This window comes from Scedosporium apiospermum (assembly GCF_000732125.1).
Source record: "Scedosporium apiospermum strain IHEM 14462 chromosome Unknown SEQ_SAPIO_0165, whole genome shotgun sequence".
NCBI lineage: Eukaryota > Fungi > Ascomycota > Sordariomycetes > Microascales > Microascaceae > Scedosporium > Scedosporium apiospermum.
In genome coordinates this window covers 898,592-923,992 of record NW_015971866.1, presented here as the reverse complement: position 1 = coordinate 923,992, position 25,401 = coordinate 898,592, and the positions used below count along the sequence as shown (strand labels likewise).

The window sequence follows — 25,401 nt, the reverse complement described above, 5'->3', positions numbered from 1 at the left end:
GGCGCGCGCTGTATACTCTGAATCAATGTCTCACCTGCTTTCCCTGGCTTCCCCGGGAATTTTCCTCAAACTAACCAGCTAAAACTAGTAATCTCCCCGCAAGCGATCTCTCTTTCATCGACGAGCCCGCGTCTAGCTATTCTCAATCCGGCAGCTCCTCCAAGTAGTGTCGACTAATTACCATCCTCGGATACGTCACGGCCGATAAAACTTGATTCCGTGCTCGAGTAGCTCTTGGTATTTCAATCGAAAAAATACCAGCGCCGATTTTACGTACCCACCCATAACCCAGAGGTGCAACGTGCACCCTTGGACATCAAAGGTGCGTGCATCTTTCTCCCCAGAATCCGTCTGTATCCATGGAGGTGGACAGACCCCCCTTGGCGACGAACCAGGGGCGCTGCTCCCAACTTGAACCAACCAGCATTGGGTCTCCAGCTCCCTTTCTGAACTTTGATGGGGTCATGTTGCAGCACAGAGAACAAGAGTGCCAACGCTAATCGTTCCACCTACCAGAATCGCCTGCAGCAGAGCCTTTGCCAACAAGTACCAAGTACAAATCTTCTTAACTGGTTGATAACGGCCGTCTCTGCCCGCTCCTGCGGTAGGGCTTTGATGGCGCACTAATCCCGGCTGTCGCGATTTCCAACCCCCCTATAAAGCCCCTGATAATTACCCACTTACAGGGCACGTCTTCGTCCGATCGCTGGCAAACGGACCGTTGTCCCTGGTTAGGTCGAGGCTTCGGCCATTAGCTTAAATCCAGCATCCACAAAACCCCAGGTCTTTCCCGAGATACCACCCCGGCATCAAGGGCACACGCGAGGCAATTCGCTTATTAACTATCGCTTTCGCCGACGACCTTTGCTCTCTCTCGTGCCATCCGCGTCCCGTCATTCAGCATCTTGTGCTGCCACTAGGTTCTCCTCTGTAGACACAGATTCATATGGATCTTTGCGGCCTCAGTGCGCGCAATCCACTTAATAATCTACCAACACCACCAGACCTGTGGCGTGTAGTGTGCTACTACTGCACCATTCCTTTCCTTTTGTTTCCCGCCTCCTGCCCCACATCCTTGGTTCTGAAGCAAGCTCAAAGAGCTGCCGATCTTCACGTGGGTTCAAGCTTTTGCTCTTTGGAATTCGCCCGTCTCGACGAGGAGAGCAAACAGGCGAATTTACCCCCTTCCTCCCCGTATGACAACTTCATATACACAGTAGACACCGATATTACCATCCAATCTATTGTGCTTCTTCAGTCATGGCGTCGTCGACGGCGCCGAGTCCAATGGTTTCCTCAACAGGACAGCCGTCTCCAGCATCTTCTGGGCAAGCATCGCAAGACAAACCGAAGAGGAATAGGACGAGCAAACCCAAAGTTAAGACCGGTTGCAACAATTGCAAGTAAGTTTAATCGCGTCCTTCGTTCTGTTTCTATTCTATATCTCTCGCTTGTCTAACGCGCCTCTTAGGCAACGGAGGATAAAGTGCGACGAGAAGCGGCCTAGCTGTTCGCAATGTGAGAAGTCTAAGAAGGCATGCCCTGGATATCCAGCGCCAAGCCGAAGTGCGAGGCCTCATGAAGTTGTCCCCCTTGCGCCAAAGCCACTTCTCGCAGCCGCTCCGCCTCTTCTTCAACCAGCACCCGCAACTCGGCCACCTATTCCAAATGTCGACCTACCTACTCGACGCGCAGCAAAGCAGGCTGCTCGGAAGCGAGCAGCAGCCAAGCCTGCTCCAAAAGAAAATTCAACTGCGAACCTCAACGCGAACGGCCTAACCATTTATCGGCCGAGTGCAAACTTGCCTCTCGAGGACCAGGAGGGCCTGTACTTCCAACTCTTTCGGACACAAACGGCCAGAGAGTTATCTGGCTTTTTCGATTCGGTCTTCTGGACCCAGACCGTTCTCCGGGAATGCCACTCGGCTCCGGCTATCCGCCATGCCGTGGTCGCCCTCGGTGCTTTGTACAAGACACTCGAACAATCAAGTCTATCGCCTCCGTCCTCTCCGTCGCAGAAACAGCTCGTCCCTGCCGGTTCAACAGCATCCCATTGGCAGATGGCCGTCAAAGAGTACTCGGCGGCCATAACCTCGGTGGTTGCATTGAACGCGCAGAATCAAGGGTCCCATAGGATTCTGCTCATGGCAAGTGTCCTTTTGGCCTGTTTCGACTCGTTCATCGGCGATCATAAGCAGGCGATAAATCAGATCCAGAATGGCCTGCGTCTTCTCGACCAGCTCCGAGCAGCACGGCAGCATCCCTTACTACCTGGGGGGTCACCAGACACCATTGAAGACGAGCTAATCCAGATGTTCACCCGCCTAGCAATCCAGGCCAAGTCGTACGATATGGCCTTCCACTTTCCTCAGCCATATGTAATTCGCTTAACACCTCAGACTCCCGATTACCACCAGCCCACCTCACCACGCTCGGACTCAAGCTCCTCGTCTCATTCTAGTCTCAATACTCCCCATACGATACCGACCCAATTTGGTAGTCTCCTCGAAGCCCGGCGATCTTGGGACGCGCTCTGCGAAGCCATGCTGAGGTTTACCGAAACCCTCTTCTTGTCGTCAAATCCCAACGGCCCGATGGGCATCCTTCCACGTGCCCTAAAACAATATGGACTTGGATTTAAGGAGAAGCTTGAGGCCTGGTCGGATGCATTTCAGCCGCTTCTTGAGCGCCGCAGTGCACCTAACGTCAGCTCCCAAGAGAAGGCGGGAATCGCGGTTCTAAAGATGTTCCAGACTATGGGTCAGATCCTATTTCTCATGACATTTTGTGATTCGGAATCCCTCTTCGACATGTTTGAATCGCAGTTCAAGTCCATCGTGGACCTCGCGCTTGAAGTGGTTGGAGACGAAGAAAGACGAGCGGCGACAGTCAGGTGCCCCGATCCGGCTCAGTGCACGCATCGAAACCTGACCACCGACTTCCTCAGCGGACATGAGTATACAGCCTATCACGTCAAACCGAGCTTCAGTGCCGACCTTGGCATTGTCCCGCCGCTGTACGTCGTCGCAACTAAGTGCCGCAACCACTCGATTCGTTGGCAAGCCATTCGGCTTTTGAGAAGCAGCTCCAGGCGTGAGGGAATGTGGGACAGTAATCTCAGCGCCCACATTGGAGAGTGGGTGGCCTCGATCGAGGAGGAAGAGGGTCTGTCCCCTGGAACCCGCAGCCAGCCCAGTCGGCGGTCGAGCAGCAACGATTCGCTGCCATTTGGAGAAGACGTGGCGCTTGGCCCAGGTGGAAATGCGAGGTGGGACTACCGGAGAGACGGAAATAGCCCCGGTGCCAACAGTCGATCATCCAAGAGATTAGTCCCCGAGGAAAAGCGAGTCATGGTCCGATCAGTCGATTTCGATTTGAAGTCTAGATTCGCGCGACTCACTGTGGGGACGCGAGGGCTGCAACCAAATGCGATTGATCTGCGCGCTCGACAGACAACCGTCCGCTGGTGAGAGGGCTGTCGATATGGAAGGGCGCGGATCGAGTTTTGACGACAGCCCTTCCTATTTCTTTCGCTTTTTGTTTCTTCTTGTCTATATTCATGCCAAATTCCGGCTTCTATTTTCTTTAGTGTTTTATTTCCCCCCCTCTCATTCTATTTTCTGACTATTCCAATCTCACTTGGTCGAAAGCACTTATATACCCCAGGCGAAGAAGAGAGCACGGCGTACTGCAGGACTGTTTGCTTTTCTTTTCTGGGTTTTTGGATACTTTGGAGGGTCTGGACAGCTCTCCCAAATGCTTTCTTGCAATATTGGACAAGACATCATCTTCACTTCTTATCGAGAAGCTGGATAGGGTCAAGCCAGCACCCTGATGTTGATAAAACACGGGGTCCGCAACTTGTGTATCCAGCTCTCGCCTTTGTATTATCGGACTTTATTTTTGTTTTCCCTTCCTTTTTTTTGGGGTAGGAAAGGGAAAAAAGAATGGCGTTATATATGGGAGACGAGGAATGGAAGTTTCTTCCCTTGGACAGGGATGACTTGGAAGCAATGGCGTTCCCTGGTGGAAAGGACAAACCTTTGTTTATGGGCGTGGAACCAGAACTTTAGACCAAGCATGCCTCAATTAGGCGATGGCCGTTTTATTTGAAGAACAGAGGCAGACAATTTTTTGCCTCTAGCCTTTTTGTCGCTTTCCCCTCCGTTTTTACTGTTCGTGATCTGAGCAGACGAATGAGCCATGGTATGGCCCGTTGTAAAGAGAGATAGAAACCTTCTACTCCATGTTCGTCTATTTGCAATTCTTCTTTTAGTCGGGGTTCTATATCTTTTCCGTCTTATCCTTATCAAAGAAGCCTCCAAAGTCCCAAAGTCCCATTCACGCATCCAACCCATCAAACTCCACCAGCCTCGTCACGAGCCCAATAATCTCATCCGCATCGCCGGCCCCTATACCGCCGGGGCCGCCGAGGTCATCATCGTCACCCCCACGAATCTTCCTCGCGATGACGCCGTCGAGGAGCCTGCGCAGCCGCGAGGCCAGCACGCCGATGCGGGCCCAGCCGCGGAGGCGGAGCCAGTCGTCTAGGAGGAGGCCGCGGCCTAGGGTGTCGAGGGTTATGGGGCCGGCGAAGAGGAGGAGGGTGTATGCGTTCAATGCTACTCTTGTCAGTTTCTCTTCTACACTTCTTTTCCTTTGCCTTTAAAAAAAAATTCATGGCCGGGGGTTAAAGAACTTACGCGTTAGATCCCTTATGAAAATCTTGCTGGTAGAGATCAAGCTAAAATACGACACGAAAGCAGCACCGCCAGAAAAGTTCTGGCTACCGAACAGCGCGCTGGCAGGATGGACGAAGACCCGCCCATTGTCCTGGGTGAAGTATTTTATGAGCCGGGCCTCAGGGTCCATCTCCACTGCGCCGGAGACGGAGCTGATGAATTTCTTGTCGGGGAACTGGATGCGTGCGATTTGCGGGGTGAAGGCTGCGGCTGTTATGGCGCGGAGGAGGGGCGCAGATGTGGAGGGTGCAGGGGAAGAAGAGGAAGAGGAGGGGTTGGTGGATTCGGAGACGGAGGAGGGGGCGGTGATGCCTGCTTCTGTTAGGGCGTCGTAGTACTGCGTGCGTGTGGAGGCGATGTCCGAGAGGGTCTGGTACGAGAGGAAGTTCTCCTCGCAAAAGGCCCGGACTTGTCGCTGCGGCGTGCGCTGGCGCATCAACTCGTCCCACTGGCGGAAGGCGTTGAGGTCCGTCAGCAGGTCCCCGTCGCCGCGGGAGAAGCGCTCGCGTGCCTCGCGGGCAAGGTCGCGCTTCTCGGCGGGCGAGACGAAGGGGCTCTTCGTGCTGAGGATGGCGGCGATGACGACGCTATCGTCGAGGCAGTTGAAGATGCTCCCGTAGATCATGAGCTTGCCGCAGCGCAGATCGGCGGGGATGACGGAGAGCTGGCGCCCCAGGGCCGTGAGCTCGTCGCCATCGAGTACGCCCATGCGACGTAGGAGCTTGATGGCGCCCTCGACGGCGGTGGCCTCGGGCGGCGTGGGAGACCGGCCCAGGAAGTCGGCGACGTCGCGGATGCCCATGGCCCGGACGGATAGACAGAGCTGTTCCAGCGCAACGCGGCGGATTTCAGGGTCAGGCCGCTCGGCCATGCTCTGTTCGAGGTTCCGCGTGAAGAGCTTGTAGCATTTCCCCTCTTGCACTCGCCCTGCGCGGCCGCGGCGCTGCTTGCAGGCGGCGCGGGACGCCCAGTTCTCCTCGAGCTTGCGCATGTTGTTCTGCGGGTCGTAGGTGGTTTCTTTGACCTTGCCGCTGTCGATGACGGCGACGATGTCGTCGATGGTGATGGACGTCTCGGCGACGTTGGTGGCCACGACGACCTTGCGTTTTCCCGGAGGTGGGCGGGCGAAGATGCGCTTCTGCTCCCTTGTCTCTAAAGATGCATGGAGGGGGAGGACGTGCAGGGATCCGAGGGACTTGAGCATGTTGCAGGCTTGACTGATCTCCGCGACGCCGGGGAGGAAGATGAGGATACCGCCCGTCTTCTTGGCCGCGGAGAGTTCCGAGTCGATGGCGCGGGCCGTCTCGGTGATGAGGGTATAGTTGATGCGGTGGCCGAGTTTTTGAATTGCCTTTCCGATGCCATCTCCGCCGATCCCGGCTCTGCTGGACTGGTCGTAGCCCTCGGGTCTGAAGCCCGTGAAGTGGACGATGTCGTCGAGGAAATAGTCCTCGACGGGGAACGTGCGACCCTCGATCTCTACCAGTCCGACGCTTAGTCCTTCGGACGCGAAGTAATTTTTGAACGATGCGGCGTCTAGAGTTGCGCTCATGAGGACGAGTTTGAGGAGATCCTTTCGCCGCCTCATCACCTCCCTAATGATGGTCAGGAGGAAGTCGGTATCAAGACTCCTCTCATGGACCTCGTCGACAACAATGTGGCTCACATCGGCAATCGACGCGATGACGTCTTCGATCCGGCCTCCCGAAACTTGGAGGCGGCGGAGCAACACACCCGTCGTCACGAAGTTGATCCGAGTTTGGTGGCTGCGGCGGGATTCTCCACGGATGGCGTATCCGACCTCGTCGCCGACTTTGGAACATCGCTCCTCGGCGACTCGGTCTGCTAACCCGAGGGCCGAGATTCTTCGCGGTTGGGTGACGAGCATGTTGACGCACCTGCCTAGGCCCTTGGAATAGAGGTCGTCGAGGATGAACTGCACGGATTGCGTTGACTTGCCGGAACCTGTCTCGCCGCTGATGATGGTGACATGGTTCTCGGATACGGTTCGGACGATTTTTTCTTTGACTTTCCAGGCTGGCAGCCTTTGGCGGCTGGAAACCATCTCCTTCCACGCGGGGGACTCCTGTCTCTTCAGCCATTCCGCCTTGGAAGCCGGGTCCGGCGTCCAGTTGGTAGGTTTAGGTGCTGGCGGCTTCCTCCTCCCCGACCGGAGAGGCTTGGCGCCAGCCGTCTGGGACTCCGAGGCCGCGGAGGAGACGGACGAGATGTCCAAGAGTTTTCCGGGGTTCTCGATGATCCCTTGTATGTTTTGCTGTATCCAGTCGACTACGAAGTAGATCTTCATTGGCTCGCCCTTTAGAGACTCTTCGACGTACTCGAGCGTTTTTCGGAGAATGGCGAGCTTGATGTAGGAGGGGAGGTTGGCGACGATGCCGAGGAGGAGCTGAGCGGGGTAGCTCGGGGACTTGCGGATTTGAACGGCCACGTTCACAACCTTCTTGCTGTGGTCGGTAATGTCATCGAGACGAACCTGAATAATATGACTGCCGGACTCCCGCGTAAACTTGTCGCCGAAGACGGACTCGAGACTCTCGGTTTCCTCTTGCCAGTTCTCCTCGGGCGTTCCAAAGTACATTTCATCCTCATTTTCGGCTTCAGGTGCGTGCTCGGGCTTATCAAGTAATATCCGCTGGAGGACCTCGGCAGCCTTGCCCTCATCGGCATTTTCCCTGTCAAAGACTCGCCGACAGAGGTCGATGGAGTAACCAGGCTGAGCTAGGCGCTTGATGGCCGCCTCGCGCTTCAGGTCGGATGCTCCGACACTAATTCCAGCAGCGTAGCTTTCGGGCAACGCCCAAGACGGCAGGTCATCCTCGGGAACGTGGATCAAGAGCCACTCAAGGGTTTCTTCTTTGTCCTTGCAGTACGAGGTGGCCTCCTCGATGTGACTCGGACGGAAACCAAGCTTCGAAAGCTCGGCGACAATCGCCCTCCGCTCCGCGGCGGGGATCTGGATGCCGTACGGATTCCAGGTCGCGGTCCGCCGCAGCAGGCCTTCAAGCTGAACCCTAGCCCTCTTTCCCATTTCGATTTTGGGAGCAGTGCTCCATCCCTTCATCAGATTCGAGGACTTACCGGAAGCGTTGAGCGCGTTGCTTCTGAGCACGAGACCGGACGCACCCGGCATGGACTTTGCCTTTTCCTCAGCTGCCTTGGCCTCCTGCCTCTTCTTCTCCGCGGCGGCCTTGGCTTCCTCGCGCTCACGATAAGTCTTGAACGGATCGGCGCTGTACATCCACTCCTTACCATCCTTGACGTCTTGAGCCTTGAGGGCTGCAAACTCCTTCCAGAGAGCCCTAAAGGCTGGGGGCAGCACGGCATGTCTATTCTGCATGCTGCAGACCCTGAAGAGCGCGTACGTAGCGGCGTAGTGCCTCGCCTCCAGGGCCGTGGGCTTGCAGAGCAGGTGCTTGTGCGAAGGGGGGATCTTGAATGGCTCCAGCTTGATGACCTCCTGGGTCTTGGGGTCCTTTGCGCTGAGAGACACCCAGCACGAGAAGCCCTCGGGGGTCTTTCTCATGTCGTAGACGGGGGTGTTCCATTTTTGCTTCTGGCAGAGCTCGTTGAAGAGGTTCATGGGGAGCTTGCCGGTCCATGAAGAGCCGCCTATGATCTGCTTCGCTGTGGGTTTCGGGGGTGCGAGGAGATGCGACTCCGGAACCTGCTGTTGTTGTTGCTTCTGACTACCACTGGTAGAAGCTGCAGCTGGAGCTTTGCCTGTGGCGGCGGCGCTTCCTCCCTTTTTGCCCTGGGAGGCCGAGGCGCCGGTGGGTTTGGCAGCATCTTTGGCTGCGGGCGCCGCCTTGGCCTTTCCCTTTTTAACCATTTCTTTGGATGTTTTTGGCTGTTGATGGGTTCAAGTTGTCATCTTCAAAATGCCCCGAGGCGAATTTCTGAGGATTTTGGATGCTGAAGTGAGGTTTATTTTTGGTGCACAGGTGTTGGCACCTGGAGGAGTGAGGACGCCATCCTGCCTCAGGAGCTGGCTGTGCTGGATGGGTGCTTATCCTATATCGTCCCTTTAAAGAAAGCGAAACAGTCGATGGCCAGGCCTGCATAATTGGTTAGCTAAGATAAAAGGCTTAGTACTGAGATCAGGGCTGTTTGAAGCAGCAATGAGTGTAACTGAGATAGGCGACTCGAGCTCGAGGCGCTTCGGGGTTGCACCTCTCATCACATCACGTTCGTCCCAAGTGCGGGTCATCGTTTATTCCAGCACAGTGGAGGCGTCTAAACTACAAGTACGAGGATCAGGTACGAGGATCAGAAACGAGGGTATTTGATATACGAAGTACAAGGCGAGCCTTTTAATACGAGGTAAGTATAATGGACTAGTTAAGCCTCATGAAGCATTCACACGCTGATTCGACACAAACTGGTCCGAGACCGTTGGTGTGTTCCTTGAATGCATGCATCGTTCTTTGTAGTTCACGGAACCAGGCTTCAATGGAACTTTTCTAATATTAAGGCGGGATGAAAAAGGGGGGCGAGGGGCGACTCTCGGATGAGGGATCTTCGAAGTCGGAGCCTGGTTTCGCAGAGAAGCAGAGGTTGAAAGAAGCCCTTGCTGATTTGTTTCAGGTCGTGGGCTAGACGGGTCAAAGAGACGTCGGCGATGGTCCATTGAGAGGACGAGTGAAGCGTCGAGGGTAGCGGGAGGGCTAGAAGGGATCTAGTTGTACTTCGTAGCTCGAGGAACAAGCGTCCGTTCACTGGGCGATGATAATGTTACGGCATGGTGGGTCATGTATTCTCTAGCCGGCTTTGATTGATGGAGGGTTGGACGAGAGTAGGACTGGTGAGCAATTGGCTCTCGAGGTCAATTCGAATTGGAGAAGTGATCAGACACTGGCGCTTCTCGTCGACTCGGAGCATTGAAGGACGAACGAAGTCTGGTACTTCTCAGGGTCGAAGTAGCGCCCCCCATCACTTCCCGCCAAGCACTGAACCTGGCCTAATTTAGGTCCCATTGACGTAACCGTACAGGGGTTTGCAGGGGTGTACAGGGGCCCTTGTACCTTTTGTATCAATCAGATTGGCTCAGGACGAGCTAAGACAGGCCCAGACCGCTGTAACGATGACCCCGATGACCCCTCATCTGAACGTCTCGGAAGGCGGAAGGAAGGCGGGAGACTGAATCCACAGTGGTCAATGTCAATGGTCAAATGAATGAATGCCAGTGTCCTCAGCGCTGGCGTGCCGGGCTCGAGCTCTGATCGTTGGCTGGTCTAGGGACCCCCAATTGAGCTCTCAATCGGATTCAAGATTGATTGATTCATCAATCCGCCTTTGTTAGAAACGAGAGCCCCGGAGGCTATCACGACCACTTGATCCTCATTGATTTGTTTGCTTCCATCTCTCCTACTTCGTAACAAGCCACTGAAAACGAGGAATCAATTGAATCCTTCGACGTCTGTTCTCACCATTTGATCTTTTCCTCCCCAAGGCTCGGCCCGGACACTCCTCATCCCTCACCCCTCCTGACCTTCACCTTCACCTTCACCCCACCACTGCGTATCCGCAAACCAACCACGACAATCACTGGTCTCCCCCTGCAATCCCACCACACTTCCCACAGAGTACTGCAACCCAGGGTCGCCTTACCTTCTTCGCCTCGCCCTATACCTTCCCTCCTTTTCTTTCTTCTCTTACTACTTATCTACTTCATACTCAATTTCTTCGTTGTTGCCGCCCGCTTTCGACCGGACCCGTATTGCCCCTCATATCCGCATACACACACACGCACACACACACGCACGCCCACACGGACACATCCCGCATACGCATACGCCTACATCGAAAGTAACCATGGCTACACGACCAGCCCTCTTCACCAGGGGCCTCTCCGGCCTCGCCCAGAGCTCCGATCCCGACTCCCCCGCCGTAGCCTCGCCTGCCGAGAAGCGCGACGATGCGAAGCGCAACTTCCTCAAGACCATGAGGCCTCTGCCTACCCAACACTACTGGAACGTCTACTTTGACAGGTAAGACGCATTCCTCTCGTCTCTCTCTCTCCGAAAGAAACTTCTGTCCCTGTTTGAAAGGACTCGAGCGAATGGCCTCCGGCTTCCTTTTCTTCCCGCAGCTAACGTTTTCCTCACCTGCAGACAAGCCAAAGAGCGCAAAGATGACCAAGAATACCAGGCCCAGCTCGAGCAGCTCGGCACCCAGATCGAATCCGTCCAGGACTTCTGGAGGTACAACAACAACACCCCCGTCGACCAGATCAAGATGCGCGAATCCATCTACCTCTTCAAGCAGGGTTTCCGTCCCATCTGGGAGGACCGCCGCAACATCAACGGCGGCTCATGGACCTTCCGCGTGCCGAAGGCTATCGGCCCCGATGTGTGGACCCGCGTGCAGCTCCTTGCTATTGGCGAGAAGTTTGAGAGTGTGCTAGACGCTGGTACGTCCGCTGAAGGGGAAAAGAAGAAGTAGAAGAAGAAGAAGAAGGAGAAAAGAAAGACAACCTGCTAACCGCAATTCCCTCTCCTTTCCAGGCGACCAACTCTGCGGCGTCGGTCTCTCCGTCCGCTTCAACTCCCACAACATCACCATCTGGCATCGCGACTCCTCCAAGCAAAAGTCCATCGACGGCATCCTCGCCTGCGTCCTCGAGGAGCTGCCCCCCGAGCTCCGTCCCAAGCCCGACAACTACTTCTACAAGAAGCACGCCGATCACCCCGGGTTCAAGGCCCCTCCCGAGCTGCAGGCCGTGCTCGATTCGCAGAAGAGGAATGCTGAGAGGGAGGCTGCTGCTGCTGCTACTGCTGCTGCTGCCGCGGCGGCGAAGGAGAAGGAGGCGGATGCTTAGCGACGTAAAGGGGTGGGAGGATTTAAGCGTGGAGAGGAGGTTGTTTTTGAGGGCATGGTTCGTCCACATCTTGGAGGGCATTCCACATATTTCCTTAATTTTTCGGTGTCTTCTTTTCGTTTTCTTTCCCTCTGGGATATTTTCTTATGAGTTTTATGATGGTAAAAACAACGCAAGATATTGACATAGCTAAGCATGGCATAGTCCTTGTCTTATACACATTTATGTTACATAAGGAGTTATACAGGAGTTAGGACAGAAATACACGGATTTCGTTTTAAGCTACCGCAGACGGTATCACCCCCCAGCCAGGCCCTGCCAGATGGGAGCAATATGAAGGGCGAGAGCAGACGCTGTTGAGAAGGGAACGAATGCGGAATTATTGGAAATCAATTCATTAACTACGCTAGACAAAACTCGGGGTATCATGACTTCGTACGTGTCGTTTACAGCGGTTGTCGTCCGCTTGAAAAGGTAGCTCAAGCCGGCGCGCCATGGCACCTCGGCAAGCTCCAGATCCATCCCCTTAATCGTCGAGTGGGCTCATAGAAGGGCGAGTTGGATCTCAAGCCTCCTTGACAATCAACGTCCAGGGTTATTTGGCTTTGCGGAGGACCAAATTCCAAAAGAAAGCTCCTCGCCATTGCCTCCCGTGGCAAACCAAAATCTCCTAACCATCATCAACCCCCCCTTTTTTTCCCCGATCACCTCCAAACCCCCGCCCTCCTCATAACCTCATCAAACTCCTCCTTCCTCACCCCAGCCGCAACGCCCTCCCCACCATTCGCCTCCAAAATCATATCCCGCAACAAATCCTCGCCGACGTCCTCCTTGAGCAGCGCGGCGACCCTGCGCAGGTGTGCCACGGTGATGGGGCCCGAGGAGGAAGAGGACCCGTGTGTGAAGAGGCGGTAGGCCTCGTCGAGCTCGCGGGCGTGGGCGTCGGAGTCGTGGTCGCGGGCGTGGAACTTGAGGGCGCAGATGGCGAAGAAGGGCTCGTAGGTTGCGTAGCCTTCGGAGTCGGGGTCGAGGATGGAGATGAATTCGGAGAGTTCGGGGCCGTCTTTTGGGGGGATGCCGAGGGCTCTGAGAGGGCGGGCCGACGAGTCAGCGTTACGATATTTTGTGAAGGAAAATAAATGTAAGGCACCGGGGGGGGGGGGGGGGGGAGGGGAGAGCTCACATCATGGCGGAGCGCACATCGCTGGTGGGTATCACGCCCTCTCGCTCGCCTTCCATGGGCTCGGCGAAGAGGCTGAAGGCTTCTTTGATCTCGCTCTCCTCTTGCGCGGTGACGTTGTGTTCTTTTGCGAGCCTAGATTGGCGCGGTTTGGGTGGGATGGGGTCGGTGGAGGGTCCGGAACGTCGCTTGGGCGGCTTGATGGTGGTGGGTTGGCGATGTTAGCCTGCCTGCGCCTGCGCCTGGGTTTTCAAGTCTCACGGAAGGTGGTTCACGACTTACCATTATTGTTCCTTGTGCTTGATTAAGTAACGTAGAAATGTCGCGTTTACGAGGGTGGGATCGGATACTAGGAAGTCCAATGCCTGTGGGAATGGAGAGGTCTCGATTTTTGTCTTACGAAGTAAAAGAGAGAGATGGCGCGGTTGTGATGGGAAGAAGGGGGAAAGGCGCAAAAGGGTCTCGATGAAACGCGTCAGAGAACGTGAAGCTTTTCAGAATGGGAGAGAGATCAGAGTGCCCCGCGTTCAAGGTTACCCGTTCCACCGCGTACCTGGCGAGGGGCTGGGGCAATGAATGGGACAGACCAGCCACTGATTCAGAGGAGCCACAGTAAAGCAAGTTGATAAGAGCTACAGTACTGGGGTAACTTCAGTACATAACCATCACGATGGAGAATATCCTCGCCCGCAATCGCGAAAGACTCGATGCTCGTACGGTTCTCGCCTGCGAGACTTGGCCGCAGAAACATGGAGTTATTTCGTCTTTACACAGGTACAAAGGTACAACTGGCGAATTAACGAAAGAGCAAAGTCCAATCGCACCAAGACTCGCCTGAGGTCGGTCTGCTGAGTCAGCGGGATACCATGATACAATTGTAGCATCAAGGGACCTTCACGCAGAGGCGCTTCGAGACATCAAATGCAAGAGATGCAAGAGGAAGGCTCAGGGTCAAGGTTCATGATGCAGATGATGAGGAAGGCTCCTTTTCTTGTTTCTTTCCTTCTTTACAGTTCAATCAGTTCGGTCTGCATTCTAGTGCTTTTGACAGGCACTTCTTATTTGATTGCTTCAGTTACCACAATCCAGCTCTCTTCATTGTTAATTCCATCCCCTCGGAGACTCGTCGTGCACAGATGGACCTATTCGTGCGGTTGGACTAAGACTTGAGTGCGCCGGGGTGTCTCGTGATGGTCGACCGGAGTTTCGATTCTTTTCCGGGTTGGAGTCCACTGTCGAAACCTATATCTACCGGAGCTGCCGTTCGGTTCCACCCGGTTATATCAAGAGGAACGTGCGATCGAGCTTTTCAGCAGCTTCCCATGGGAGCTGGTTCATGGCCAATGGCCACCAGCTCGCCATAGCAGCGGAGTGTGTGTGAAGGCACCATGGAGCGTGGGCATTACTGTGGCATGGAACTATGTGAAAACGAGACATTGCACTCTGCTCCTTGCTGTGCAGGAGCCATGGTAATGCTGCTGAAGCCCGATTCAACGTGTGCAGATCTATGGGATCTTGCGGCTGAGCTAGTCCGGGCACTTCAGAACCTCCCAGCATCGCGACTGCTGCCCTCCCGGACCAGAAGCGGAACTAGCTTCCATGACCTGTCGAGACTGAGCGTAGCACTTATCCCCCACTTCTACCCCAACCGCATCAAGTTTCTCCAGGGAGCCGTCCTCAACCGTGAACCCGACGACATCATTTGGAGTAAACGCGATGAGTCTATCACTCAGTCCATCCCTCTCCCCTCCATTCCGTCGAGCCAATGGATCTCGCCTGTGCGTAATTCAAGCAACTTTGTGAACTCCTCCGAATACCGAAAACACGTGGAGGGTGTACTGAAGGGGGAAGTTGGACTCGTGCACGTAGGCGTGTCTGGCTTCCAGGAGGCATTCTTTGGAGACATCGCGGGTCTTGACTCTACGGCCAATGCCGTGTTTGAGAGGTGCAAGGAAGGGCATGTCCACTCTACAAAGAAGGGGTCGGCTGGCAAGGCTGGCCCCAGGACGCGAAAGAGCTAGACATCCTGAACTGGTTGGCCCGTCTAACGGACCAGCTTCTTGACCTCGCAAAGGAACATAGGCCCACGGGCACTCGACGTAGGCGGTTGGCACGACTCTACACACACTTGCGAGACTCTACGGATAAGATCAAGCTGCGCATTGGTTTTGTAGACCACGCGAACCTCGGCAACCGCTCCAAATTCCACTGGTCGCAGATTCTTGTGACGCGAGAGCTTAAGCCCAACCCGGTGGCAGATGCTACACCAAAGGCATGGTTCGACCTGGAGAGATATTCAGAAGATCTTCTCTATGCTCAGGACTCCCGTCGTTTCGTCCTGGGGTTTTCGTTGTGCGGATCGCTTATGCGCCTGTGGGAGTTCGACAGACTCGGCGCCATCGCATCTATGCCTTTCGACATCAATCAAGATGGGCTGCGGTTTATGTCCGCTGTCCTAGCGTTTCTGTGGATAAAGTGATACTCAGCTTTGATTGGACTCGTCCTTTAAAACATCTGATGGCAAGCGATACGTTGAAAACCAAAGGCATGGCAAGACTGGGCGAATTGCCATTGACGCGGTGATAAGACGGAGTCCGGTCCTAGCCGGCCGAGCAACGACTTGCTGGAAAGGACGCCTTGAAGGGGACGATTCGAAGAGAACCTTGGTCATCAAGGATTCATGGCAGAACCCAAAGCGTGATGAGGGCAAATTGCTGCGCGAGGCGGCGGAAAAGGGAGTGATCAATGTGGCCAACGTACTACCACCATGAGACGGTTTACGTGGGCGGGAAGGAAGACGACATCTGCAACAATATCCGGAAAGGCCTGGACATACAAACGGCAAATTACAAGCTGGATCATACGATGCCGCCTGCGAGCAAAAACTGGAACGAACAGCAAGGGAACAAGTCGAAGCACCGGTGCCACTGGGCCGGAGAGGAAGTGTTCTTCCTATAACACAGGCGCTCCGCCGAGCAAGCATGGCCGCTCAACCTCCCCTGTCAAGCCCGAAACGACCCCTCCAGTTCCGAATACGGTGCGCCGTCGCGTCATCGTCCGCGACTACGGGAAGCCCATCTACAAGTCGAGCTCTCCGGCCGCTATGCTCTCTGCCCTGGAAGATTGTATTGAAGGGTATGAGTCTTTGCATAGGCAAGCTGGCGTGCTACACTGCGACATCTCTTCGTACAACCTCATGGTAAATGAGGATGACCTCACTTCCCCGCGCGGTTTCTTGATCGACCTCGATCTCGCGATTAAGGAAGAACAGTCAACGAGCCGCTCGGGAGCCCGAGGAAAAGTGGACACGAGGGCGTTCATGGCTATCGGGGTCCTTCTAGGCGAGGAGCGCTCTTTCATGCACGATCTCGGGTCGTTCTTCTGGGTGCTGTTCTGGATATGCATCCACTACGACGGGTCGGGGAGGGAGTTTGACAGTTGGCATTGTCAAAGTGACAATGATCTGGTTCGTTCGAAGATCGGTACGATAGGCGATGAGAGCGAACTCCTCAGAGACGCGGATGAAAACTTTACGCCCTTTTATCGACCGCTGCTCCCGTGGGTCAATAGGTTGCGCAAGGTTTTCCCAAACGATGAGGCCAGATCCGGGCTTGTATTCGGAAATGAAAAAAATAGTTCAGGTCTTCTCTTTTTCGAACTTGCAAGCGGCTTCAGAGCATGAGGAGACTCTCCCACTTCTGGACAACTTCATACATGTGCGAAGAGTTGCTAGTGGGTTGTAGTCGGTGATGGGCTACCTCGGTAATGTAGGTCAGATGATTTAGTCGAATGCCCACACTAGAGTGCAGTATGCTTTGCTTATTACACGACTTCGCAGGTTTAGTGTCCCTAAACCTCCGAGGCAGAGGATGCGCACACTATCGGCTGGGCACATGCGTAGTAGGGCCACGCATACTATATCAAAACGGGAAGCACACCATGTCTTTTCCGATATCCACCAAGACACCAATGCACTCACCTTCACTTGCGCCTCTCTGCTGGCCCTCTGCCGCTTTCGGCCAAGTCGGTAAATAGCTTCTTCAACCCTTCAACAACTCTTCAACTTGTGCCGACACCCCCACAATACGACCCCACCACCTTCTCCCGACCATCGTATCTAGAAACCTGGAGAGATGGGGGTGGGTTTCGCGTCTTCCCATTCTACGCATACTATGGCCCGGGACCGACGTGTTCTGTCGGCGGGAGGAGGTGGGCAACATCCTCGTGAAAGGCGGCCGCGGGGTGTGAGCGAAATTCGCCAACACTTTGTGAGCAAAATTGTCCTTGCGTGCCTAGGCATATTGGGTCTGGGGATGTCGCGGGGGAACCACATGTGTAGTCGTATGTATGTATAGTGGTGCGCTTTTAATCGTTGGTAGATGACCAGTCACTCGCCAAAACTGCATCTGCGGTCCTCGGCTGGAACAGACATATCTCACTGGGAGGTCCCCCCTGTTGAGGCGAGATGAGCAAAGTACACTGGTGGGAACAATGCGAAGGAGAAGGATCGAATGGCAGATCGGTTGTGTCCAGGCCTGCCTTTCTCCTGCCTGTCCAATGTGCATGCAAGTCCTACCATAATCGGCTTCGATCAGTGACAGGAACGACGAGTTTTAGAAGAGGCGGTGAGGCACCAGGATGAAGTCGGATCAGGGCGCTACTATCAGTAGTGTCCACTAAAACTCCTTCCTCGGTCCAGGCATGGCTACTTTCAATATTGGTGTGAGTGCCTGTATGACTTGTCGCGGACAAAAGAAAATAGGAAAAAAGGAAGCTTGGTATATATGAGCAGTCATCTGGGTGCATATCTGATCGACTACTTGTAGTGTTGGTCGAGAAGAGGTTGACTGATTCGCGGGAGAGCGACTGTGTGCATGTCTGCGGACGTGTTGGTGTTGGAGACTTGTCAGTCACCACCGAGACCCTCCCAACCAATACATTGAAAATGGGGTCTCGAGTTTCCGCGTCGGGGGCTAGATATGGATAGTGTATCGATTGACACGACCATGTATTACCAAGGTGCGATCCCCCATGCAAAATGGTAGGGCGAATGCTGCAGCGTCCGCATGTCCGTCTATGAGACTGTGACATCACCGGATGTGAGTGGACGCCGCTGTGCCGTGGGAGTTCGATTATTATGACACCACCAGGCGTCGTGTTTCCCTCGCCTCGAGGAGCCGCCAGACAAAAAAGAAGGGGAAAAAGTCAAAGCAACGGTCGCAGACAGTGGGTTCCTTCGCCAAATGTCTGACTCTCCGTAGCCGAGATCGTCGGCATCATTATACGGGCACACCGCCTGGTCGGGTGTGCACGGGTGTGTTGGAACTGTTGCGAGGTCGTACTACCCTGTGATCTTTGAGTATTATGTGAGCTGGCCCAAGGCATCGACAAAGGATGAGGCAAGACATTTGCGCGGTCGGGGAATTGCACCCGATGTGCCAGAGATGGAAGCCTGCTGCCCAAAATACCTCCTTCCATCTATGTAAGTTACTTCGTAGGGATATTTTGCTGCAGCCTAGGAACGAGAGTCATGGACCCACGTTGTGAAGGAAAGCGTACAAGTAGAGCGCCGTTTCGTCAGCAGAAGAAAGTGTGGCAGTCGGAGGGGGGTCGCATGCAGGGAATGCCGAGGACGAATGCCAAGAATGGATGGCCACCCGCAAAATCATGAGCAGACACCGACACATCGTTGCGCCGCCAGAGGCATATTGAAACAGAAGGATGCCGATCGGTCGGTTATCGACTCGTACAACCAGCCAGGCGATGTGAGTCCAGCCCAGCCGTGACAAAACGCCACCTTTTGGTCGCCAGGATGAATGTAATGTACTTCGTACTTGCAAACCCAAGTTCAATGCATTCCCATGGCGCTACTTCGTCCATGCCTGACCCTTAGGGAAAAAAAGTAGTTTAGTGTAGTGTACGCTACCTGTGTACGCTCTTCGGTGATGCAGTGTGGGCGCCCGCCCACTAACTCGAGTGCCGTAAGGGGCGGGGCTAAATCGGTTTTCATCTTGGTGATTTGAGGTGTGCAACTTTGGCCGCCCCACAACAATGCACTCCCCCAGCCCAGCCTCTCTGCCTCCTGGTGAAGTGAGGTGTGTCAAGGTTGGCAAAACAGATGGATGGAATTGCCCCAGCCTAGTCCCTTGCCGTCATTTGCTGATTTCGGGGGAATGCTGCACCTCCTTCTCAAGTCTGAAGGTGAGCTGGCTTTCAGGAGAGGAATCTGCGTATCTATGCACATACGACGTCGTCAAGCGAAGATCGGAGCTGGTTCATCTGCTTCGTACTTTCCTTAGACGTGTCCAAGTTGTTGCTGATCGGTCGCCCATGATGTAGGAAGTACGTAGGGAGTGGTGGAGGCGAGCTGACCAGACCAAACATATCAACCAAAGTCGAACATTGAACTCTGCTTTGCCATACGGAGGCTTCCGAAGCCGCCAACTATTGCTTCATGTCCAGTACTTCACAGAGTCTAGAAAGTGGGTGTGGTTTCGCGAATGTGGTGTGGGCATAGTATGGTATTAGTGTCAGTGTCGTTCGTACCTGTGGAGGTCGCGCCTCTCCTCCGTCATGTTTCTCTCCCTCTTTAAATTGGTAACGAGGGGGAAGGTTGGTTTGGTGTGTGTGTGTGTGTGGAGAGCTGATGTGGGATGCACATAATCCTCCAATGGGAGAAGGACCACCCTCCATTCCTGGGACGTCAGATGGAAAGTCAGTGTGAGAAAGGATCAAGGGTGATTAATAACTTGTGTGGGCCGATTCGACAACCCAGTTGGTGCTGCCATCTCTGAAATACATAAGGGCTTCAATCAATACTTACAGGAGTGTACGAAGTACCTGTGTATAGTGTGCGGAGTATGAGAGGGGAGCGCGTTCTGAAACTGGAGAATCACCAAGTACAGACGCTCATGGGAAGGGGAGTCTTGGGGAGGGTGGGTTGTGAATAGGGGGGGGTGGGGCGAGTTAGGTCGTTTCTTCACTGAGTGAATCCAAGCCCATGCGGACGAGTCAAAGGGAATAACCCCCCAGTCAGTGGAAACTGGAAAGTGCAGGGTTGAGCGGAAGAAGGATTCCACAAACAAAGGTGTTCGAAATCCTTTTTGCGGCAACACCGCTTACAGGGCCATGGTATTGCAGATCCCCGTTCAAAGTGTACCTCCGTACTTGTCGATTATTTCGTAGGCGTCAAGTCCGGATGAAAGCCCCAAAACTGACTAGATGTCTTGGCGTTTTCGAGGTGAACTAACAGAGTAGTTCTGGACTAACAGGGTCAGAACCCTTTCCGACATCAGCTTCCCCACCGATGGAAGCTGGCTCGGACTGTCGGTTGGGAAGGTACGAAGTACTTCGAACACACCGGAGGAGGAGAATCTAACACGACACCATTCCTGATTCGCTAAAAACCAGATAATCAGATATAATGTTCGAAGTACGAAGTAAAAGGTTGGTCCTGAGCCGGGGTCGGTTCAAGTCATTCCACTCCATGGCTCGTATCAATGCTGGAGGCTGAACCAAATGAAGCACCACATTACTTCGTGCACTACAGAGTCAGAAGGACGAATAAAGTCCTGTTTCCCAAGATCCTTGCCTTGGGGAATGAGATCTGGACTGGCGGAAAGCATTTTCGGTCATTACTTCCTACCCGCAACATGGGTTTACTTCGTACTGTGTCTCCAAGCAGGGGTGTCGTGCTTGTTTGAGGGGGTGTACGAAGTAATAGTGTTATTGTTTGCCCTGTGCGGCAAGTGCAAGCAAGGTGACAGGCATCCTGGGCCTCCTGGAGTACTGGCCTTTTACCAGGGCAGGAACCCACCGTACCAAGTACGAAGTACTTTTTCGAACACTACGAAGCAACCATTCCCGTTCCGTTTCCGTTCAGACCCACCACAGCTCGAGCGCTCACGCACACCCCATTCTGGCCCAAGCATTTCCCTCGACTGACCTGAAGTGAGATCTCGGACCCACTTCGCCAGTCAAGGAGATGCCCAGATTTTGCGCAGCGAGAGAATCCCATGGTAATGGTTAACGCCTACCGAATCACGGCCCTTCCAGGCATCCGAATGCGACCTAGTCTAGCTAGGAGGTCCTGGAATTTTTCGGGCCCGCATTTGCTTCTTTCCTGCGAAGCGGACGAGGTAGTGTATCAAAGTACTTCATAAGCACAGAACAATGCAAGAGAAGTTTGGTACCTCGGCGTTTTTTATTCGAAGGAAGAATCAAATGCGTTTTTTGGTCTTTTGCACTTCACTTCGCAATATTAATAGGACTAGCCCAGAAGATCACTTTCAAATCGTTCAGGGATAGTTTGTGATTGAGATTTGGCTCGCCCACCCCAGACGATGCGACGAGGAGTGAAATCATCTGAGCGGAACTGGGAGGACGGATGTGAGCTTCCTTTCAGATCCCGGCAGCTCATGTGAAACTCATTTCCTTGAATGTCTCATGGGTGTCCAGATTGAAAAGAGGCGGCCAAGACGTGGCTCGTCCTATCTCATTTTGCTTGTAGTGTATGTGTGGCAAGGCAAACCTCGCTTCGCGGTGATCAAGGTAGAGGATAAATGACCATCCTACGGACAGGACTAATCGCCCGAGAATTTCTTGCCCATCCGGTAATCTTCAATTACGATGTACACTACGAAGTATCTTGATCCACGTTCCATCGACATAGTGACTCTAGAAATCTTCGCTCTCGAACTACCCCGCCAATTTAGATCGCATTCGGAAGAAGGACTAATCGTACGAAGTGGGAAGACAAGGGAGGAAGTACTCGCACTTCATACTTGATCGATAGTTTAGAATGCCTTGCTTGTACCCAGGCATTCGTCGAACTGGGTAAGTGCAACAACACAGCACAGGTTTCAAGCGACGCGGCATGGGTGCGTACCGTTCCCATTCCCCATCTCTTTAGATTGATATTATTCGTAGACTTTGTCAAGCGGGAGGCGAACGGTGAATTACCGACCTCACACCAGCGTGTCCTTAGCCACCTAAGTCGGGTCTGTCCCTGCAATACTGACTTGTACTTATTGTTTTTCGATGGTCTCCTGGAGAGAAAAAAATATCAGGATCATGCGAGCTAGAAAAGATCGATGATGACTTGGAAGAGGGGTGTGTGGATTCTACGACGCACTTGTACAAGTCTGCTCCCTGCACCCACCATACCTGCATCCTCCACCGCAATCATCCAGATCTCTCCGAAGGTTAACCGCATCGGATCAACAGAGTATGAAGTAGCGGGTGTTTCCCGCCCTATTAACGTCATCTTCAATATTTGATGTCCCGAGCAACACCGCATCTGCTATACTTGAGATGGATACGCACTTTGGATCACTCGCCTTCCGAACATCTTCTGACTCCTCGTATATGTGACGATACTCATGCGTTACGACGATACATCCCTAGACGGGCAGGACCTCCCTTGGGGGGCCTCGGGCTGCACCGGGCGGTTGAGTTACAAAAGAAAAAAAAAATATAGTGTAGTCATGTGAAGTGTGGGGTTAACCTTTGACATTGGAAGTTGACTGACAGCACTCCGTCAATCTCTCTTTCCGCCAAGGTTCCAAGGGAGCTGCCCCATTTGGAGCATTCATCCGCAATTCCACTACAACAAATGATAAAGTATGTGCTTCCTCCTATGTACCTCGGTCTATAACATCGAAAATGAACTTTCGGCCCAAAAGAGTCCCCGAGACAGAGCAGTGCACTACGAAGAAATGGTGGCTGGGGACTCTGTATTACTTCGTAGTGGCGATGAAGTTGAGGCAGAGCTAACAAGCCTCTGGCACACTCGAAGCGCGTCCAGCTGTGGGCGGTCTAAACGAAATTTCCTTTTTCCGCTCCCCATCTTCGCCCCTTAGCTAGACCATGTTGGAGTCATTATGCGAACACTCGCTACCTGTGTAGTTTTTGGTCGAATTATAATACAGGGCTCTTGTAAACTTACTACTTTACAGGAGACTCTGCAGGTGATGAGAATGATGTTCATCCGAGGTAGTAGAATCATCAACCGTATTTACATTTGTGCCGTCTTATACCGACCTTACCGTTGTTTCGTTATTTCCGCGTCGTCCCCTGTCTCCAGATGTTAAGGAGAACACCTCTGTCCGGAAGGGGAGGGTTTCTGCATGGGCACTGCCCAGTGCCTGCCGAGTGTCTTAATTGACATCCCACATGGGACGCGGTTACACGGGTTTGGGGAGTACTTCGTGGCTCGTACCCGTTGTATGTACATCGTCCTTGAGTGCATGGGTCTGTGCCTTTTGCGCTGGCTCAAAATAGTGCATTGCATTCTTGGGAGCCTTGAGCCTGACAAGGTCTGAACTACGACCGCCAAAGTACTTCTATAATACAACGTGATATCACACCCACCCTTCTCCAGCGTCGTCCACCCCACACCGGCGCATCTGAGTGCCTTTCGGTGCTAGCGATGATCACCTCCATGATCCATCCCTTGTCAACCACCGACCTGAGAACCTGGCCCGTGTTGCCCAAAGTGCAAAGCCAAAGGTACTGCTTCATACACAATTGAACTCTCAAAACACAAGCCTGCCGTCAGAATTGATCACCCAACCCAACCACGTTTCAACCGATAACCGTGGCCCCGACGTTTTATCTTGGGCTTTATTGACCCACACCCAATAGTCCGTCCCACCACCTGGACCACCCAAGACGGAGTGCTTTACTTCGGACACGATGGAGGGGCAATCTCTAAACGGACACGATCCCCGAAACCCGCACGTTTTCCTTTTTTGGTCGTCAATTTCTTTTTTTCTTTTTCCTCTGTCCCGCCTGACGGTGATAGGAACACTTCGTATGTGTTTCTGTCTGAGAGTACCTCAGTACTTCGGACATCATACTTCGTACTTCGCGTAGATTCCCCCGAGAAACCCAGCCGCCAATCATTTCATACCTTGTCACTCCAATCCTTCGCAAGAGATTGGATCTGGATTGATACATAATCCCTGGTTTCACTGGACCGTTTATTATTCGAGTCATGGCCAAAAAGGAGGCGGCCAACAAAACACCCTCCTGGATCGAGCAACCCGCCTTGCGCCAACACCGACGAAGCTACGAAGTAAACTAAGACACAATATCAATTGATCCTTAGGACCGCCAGTGCCTGTGGGCCATGGTTGTTCAGGAAATAAGGGCGACCGCTTCAACGAAGGGCTTTCGGGGAAGAATCCCATGACGCAGTTCCTACACAGGTATACAAATGCAAGTAAAGTTACTTGCCTTCCTGGTCGCTCCTGGTAAAAAGGGGGTGAGGGGGGTAGATGGAATCTTCCATGGGGGAAAAAAAGGCAGCAGGCTGATCATCGAAATCCGACGATGAACGCCATGACGCACGACCAGTGAGGTAACTAGCGTCTGACACCCTCTCGTGGGTTTGTCCGAGGGACCGGGCGGGAGAGGCATGACGTGGGAGAAGGGATCATTAAAAGGGTGACGAACAGGGATCTCTTCTACCAATACGCATACTGGTCAAGGACGAATAAACTACACTAGTTTAAATCGAGCGAACGCAACGTACGCAAGTACAAAGTGCTTGTCAACAGGGAGAAGGGGGACATGCAAGGAGTCCGATCTGCAGATGCAAAAAGGATTTATTGTCATCGCCACCTTACTCCGAGACTCAATATCGTCATGCACAAAGCAAGCAACGAAGTAGTTTACCGAAGTACTCTATGATTACTCTGGGAGTGATAATCTTCTTTATCCAAGCACACTACGGAAGCAGATACGGCTCGAATCTGCCGATGACCGGCCTCCTTGCCGAGCAGCTTGGTTCGCGGGCGATCAAGGTTTGGGGCGAGGGTTCTCTGGTCAATCTTGTCATACTCGCCAGGCAGTGCAGGGCAAGGGTTTTCCTCCAAGTTTTCGTACTCGCAACGTGTCAGTCAAAACCACCAGATGTTCGCGCATACAAGTACACGCAAGGAAGAGAGGATGTGCACGACGCAATAGTCACTGGTTACGAGAGTGGTGCCCACCACTGGCGGCACCATCCTGATTTCAGGTCCCAATTGATGGTGCCAATCACCACGTAATCAAGGATTGAGGCGAGTTTCCCCAATGGAGCCCAGGCGGGCAGAACCTGAGTTGTCCCTCCCCAGGCTCGCAAGGGATTGCGGGTTATTGATACGTACCTGGCCAATAGCTCCGAGCCCGTTTCAACGTAATCTAAACTTGTGAAGTATGGGGCAATGGGGGGAATGGCGATCGACCGTGTGGTCCCCTCGGTCGCTGCGTGGACAGGCGTCAGTGTTTGGACTAGGGCGTGGATGCCAGTTGATGGGTGCCCTGCAAATTTGAAGCAACTAAGGCGGTGTGGGTATTAATGTCCTCCACTACTCCGTACTTGTAGTGTAGTTTAGAAGCACCTCTTGCATGATGTGATAGGTCAGGGATAAGGGCAGCAACAACGAAAAAAAAAAAAAAGAAGTTGTCTAGCAGGTTACCCTCCCAATGCAAAGCCCCTGGCGCCTTTTCCAGTCAAGTGATTGCTGGAGATCATCGATGCTCCATTCCCACTTGCTCCAGGAGAGCCTGGCCTTCGGTCCAGAAAGGCGCGTGATCCGTTTCTAGAGTAAACGGCACGGGATGGTAGTTTAGCTGTTCCCGATATTGTAACGGTT

The 25,401-nt window shown here is 53.5% G+C and overlaps 5 protein-coding genes across 5 annotated transcripts; 3 read left to right on the top strand and 2 right to left on the bottom strand.

Annotated features, from left to right (window-relative positions):
- Window positions 1-1,260: 1,260 nt before the first annotated feature.
- Window positions 1,261-3,470, top strand: SAPIO_CDS10432 (C6 zinc finger domain protein; the record flags this gene model as incomplete). The annotated part of the gene is made up of 2 exons (XM_016784018.1): window positions 1,261-1,403; window positions 1,472-3,470. 2 exons carry the CDS (start codon window positions 1,261-1,263, stop codon window positions 3,468-3,470), a joined length of 2,142 nt encoding a protein of 713 aa, XP_016638851.1.
- An 871-nt stretch (window positions 3,471-4,341) lies between these two features.
- On the bottom strand, window positions 4,342-8,592 carry SAPIO_CDS10431 (DEAD/DEAH box helicase; the record flags this gene model as incomplete). The annotated part of the gene is made up of 2 exons (XM_016784017.1): window positions 4,342-4,622; window positions 4,704-8,592. 2 exons carry the CDS (start codon window positions 8,590-8,592, stop codon window positions 4,342-4,344), a joined length of 4,170 nt encoding a protein of 1,389 aa, XP_016638850.1.
- Window positions 8,593-10,574: 1,982 nt separating this feature from the next.
- SAPIO_CDS10430 (uncharacterized protein) lies at window positions 10,575-11,580 on the top strand (the record flags this gene model as incomplete). The annotated part of the gene is made up of 3 exons (XM_016784016.1): window positions 10,575-10,750; window positions 10,874-11,172; window positions 11,267-11,580. The coding sequence occupies 3 exons, from the start codon at window positions 10,575-10,577 to the stop codon at window positions 11,578-11,580; spliced, it is 789 nt and encodes a 262-aa protein (XP_016638849.1).
- Window positions 11,581-12,284: 704 nt separating this feature from the next.
- SAPIO_CDS10429 (uncharacterized protein) lies at window positions 12,285-13,045 on the bottom strand (the record flags this gene model as incomplete). The annotated part of the gene is made up of 3 exons (XM_016784014.1): window positions 12,285-12,666; window positions 12,764-12,957; window positions 13,043-13,045. The coding sequence occupies 3 exons, from the start codon at window positions 13,043-13,045 to the stop codon at window positions 12,285-12,287; spliced, it is 579 nt and encodes a 192-aa protein (XP_016638848.1).
- A 385-nt stretch (window positions 13,046-13,430) lies between these two features.
- On the top strand, window positions 13,431-16,442 carry SAPIO_CDS10428 (uncharacterized protein; the record flags this gene model as incomplete). Its single annotated transcript, XM_016784013.1, has 4 exons — window positions 13,431-13,473; window positions 14,222-14,741; window positions 14,843-15,199; window positions 15,659-16,442. The coding sequence occupies 4 exons, from the start codon at window positions 13,431-13,433 to the stop codon at window positions 16,440-16,442; spliced, it is 1,704 nt and encodes a 567-aa protein (XP_016638847.1).
- Between the last annotated feature and the right edge of the window lie 8,959 nt (window positions 16,443-25,401).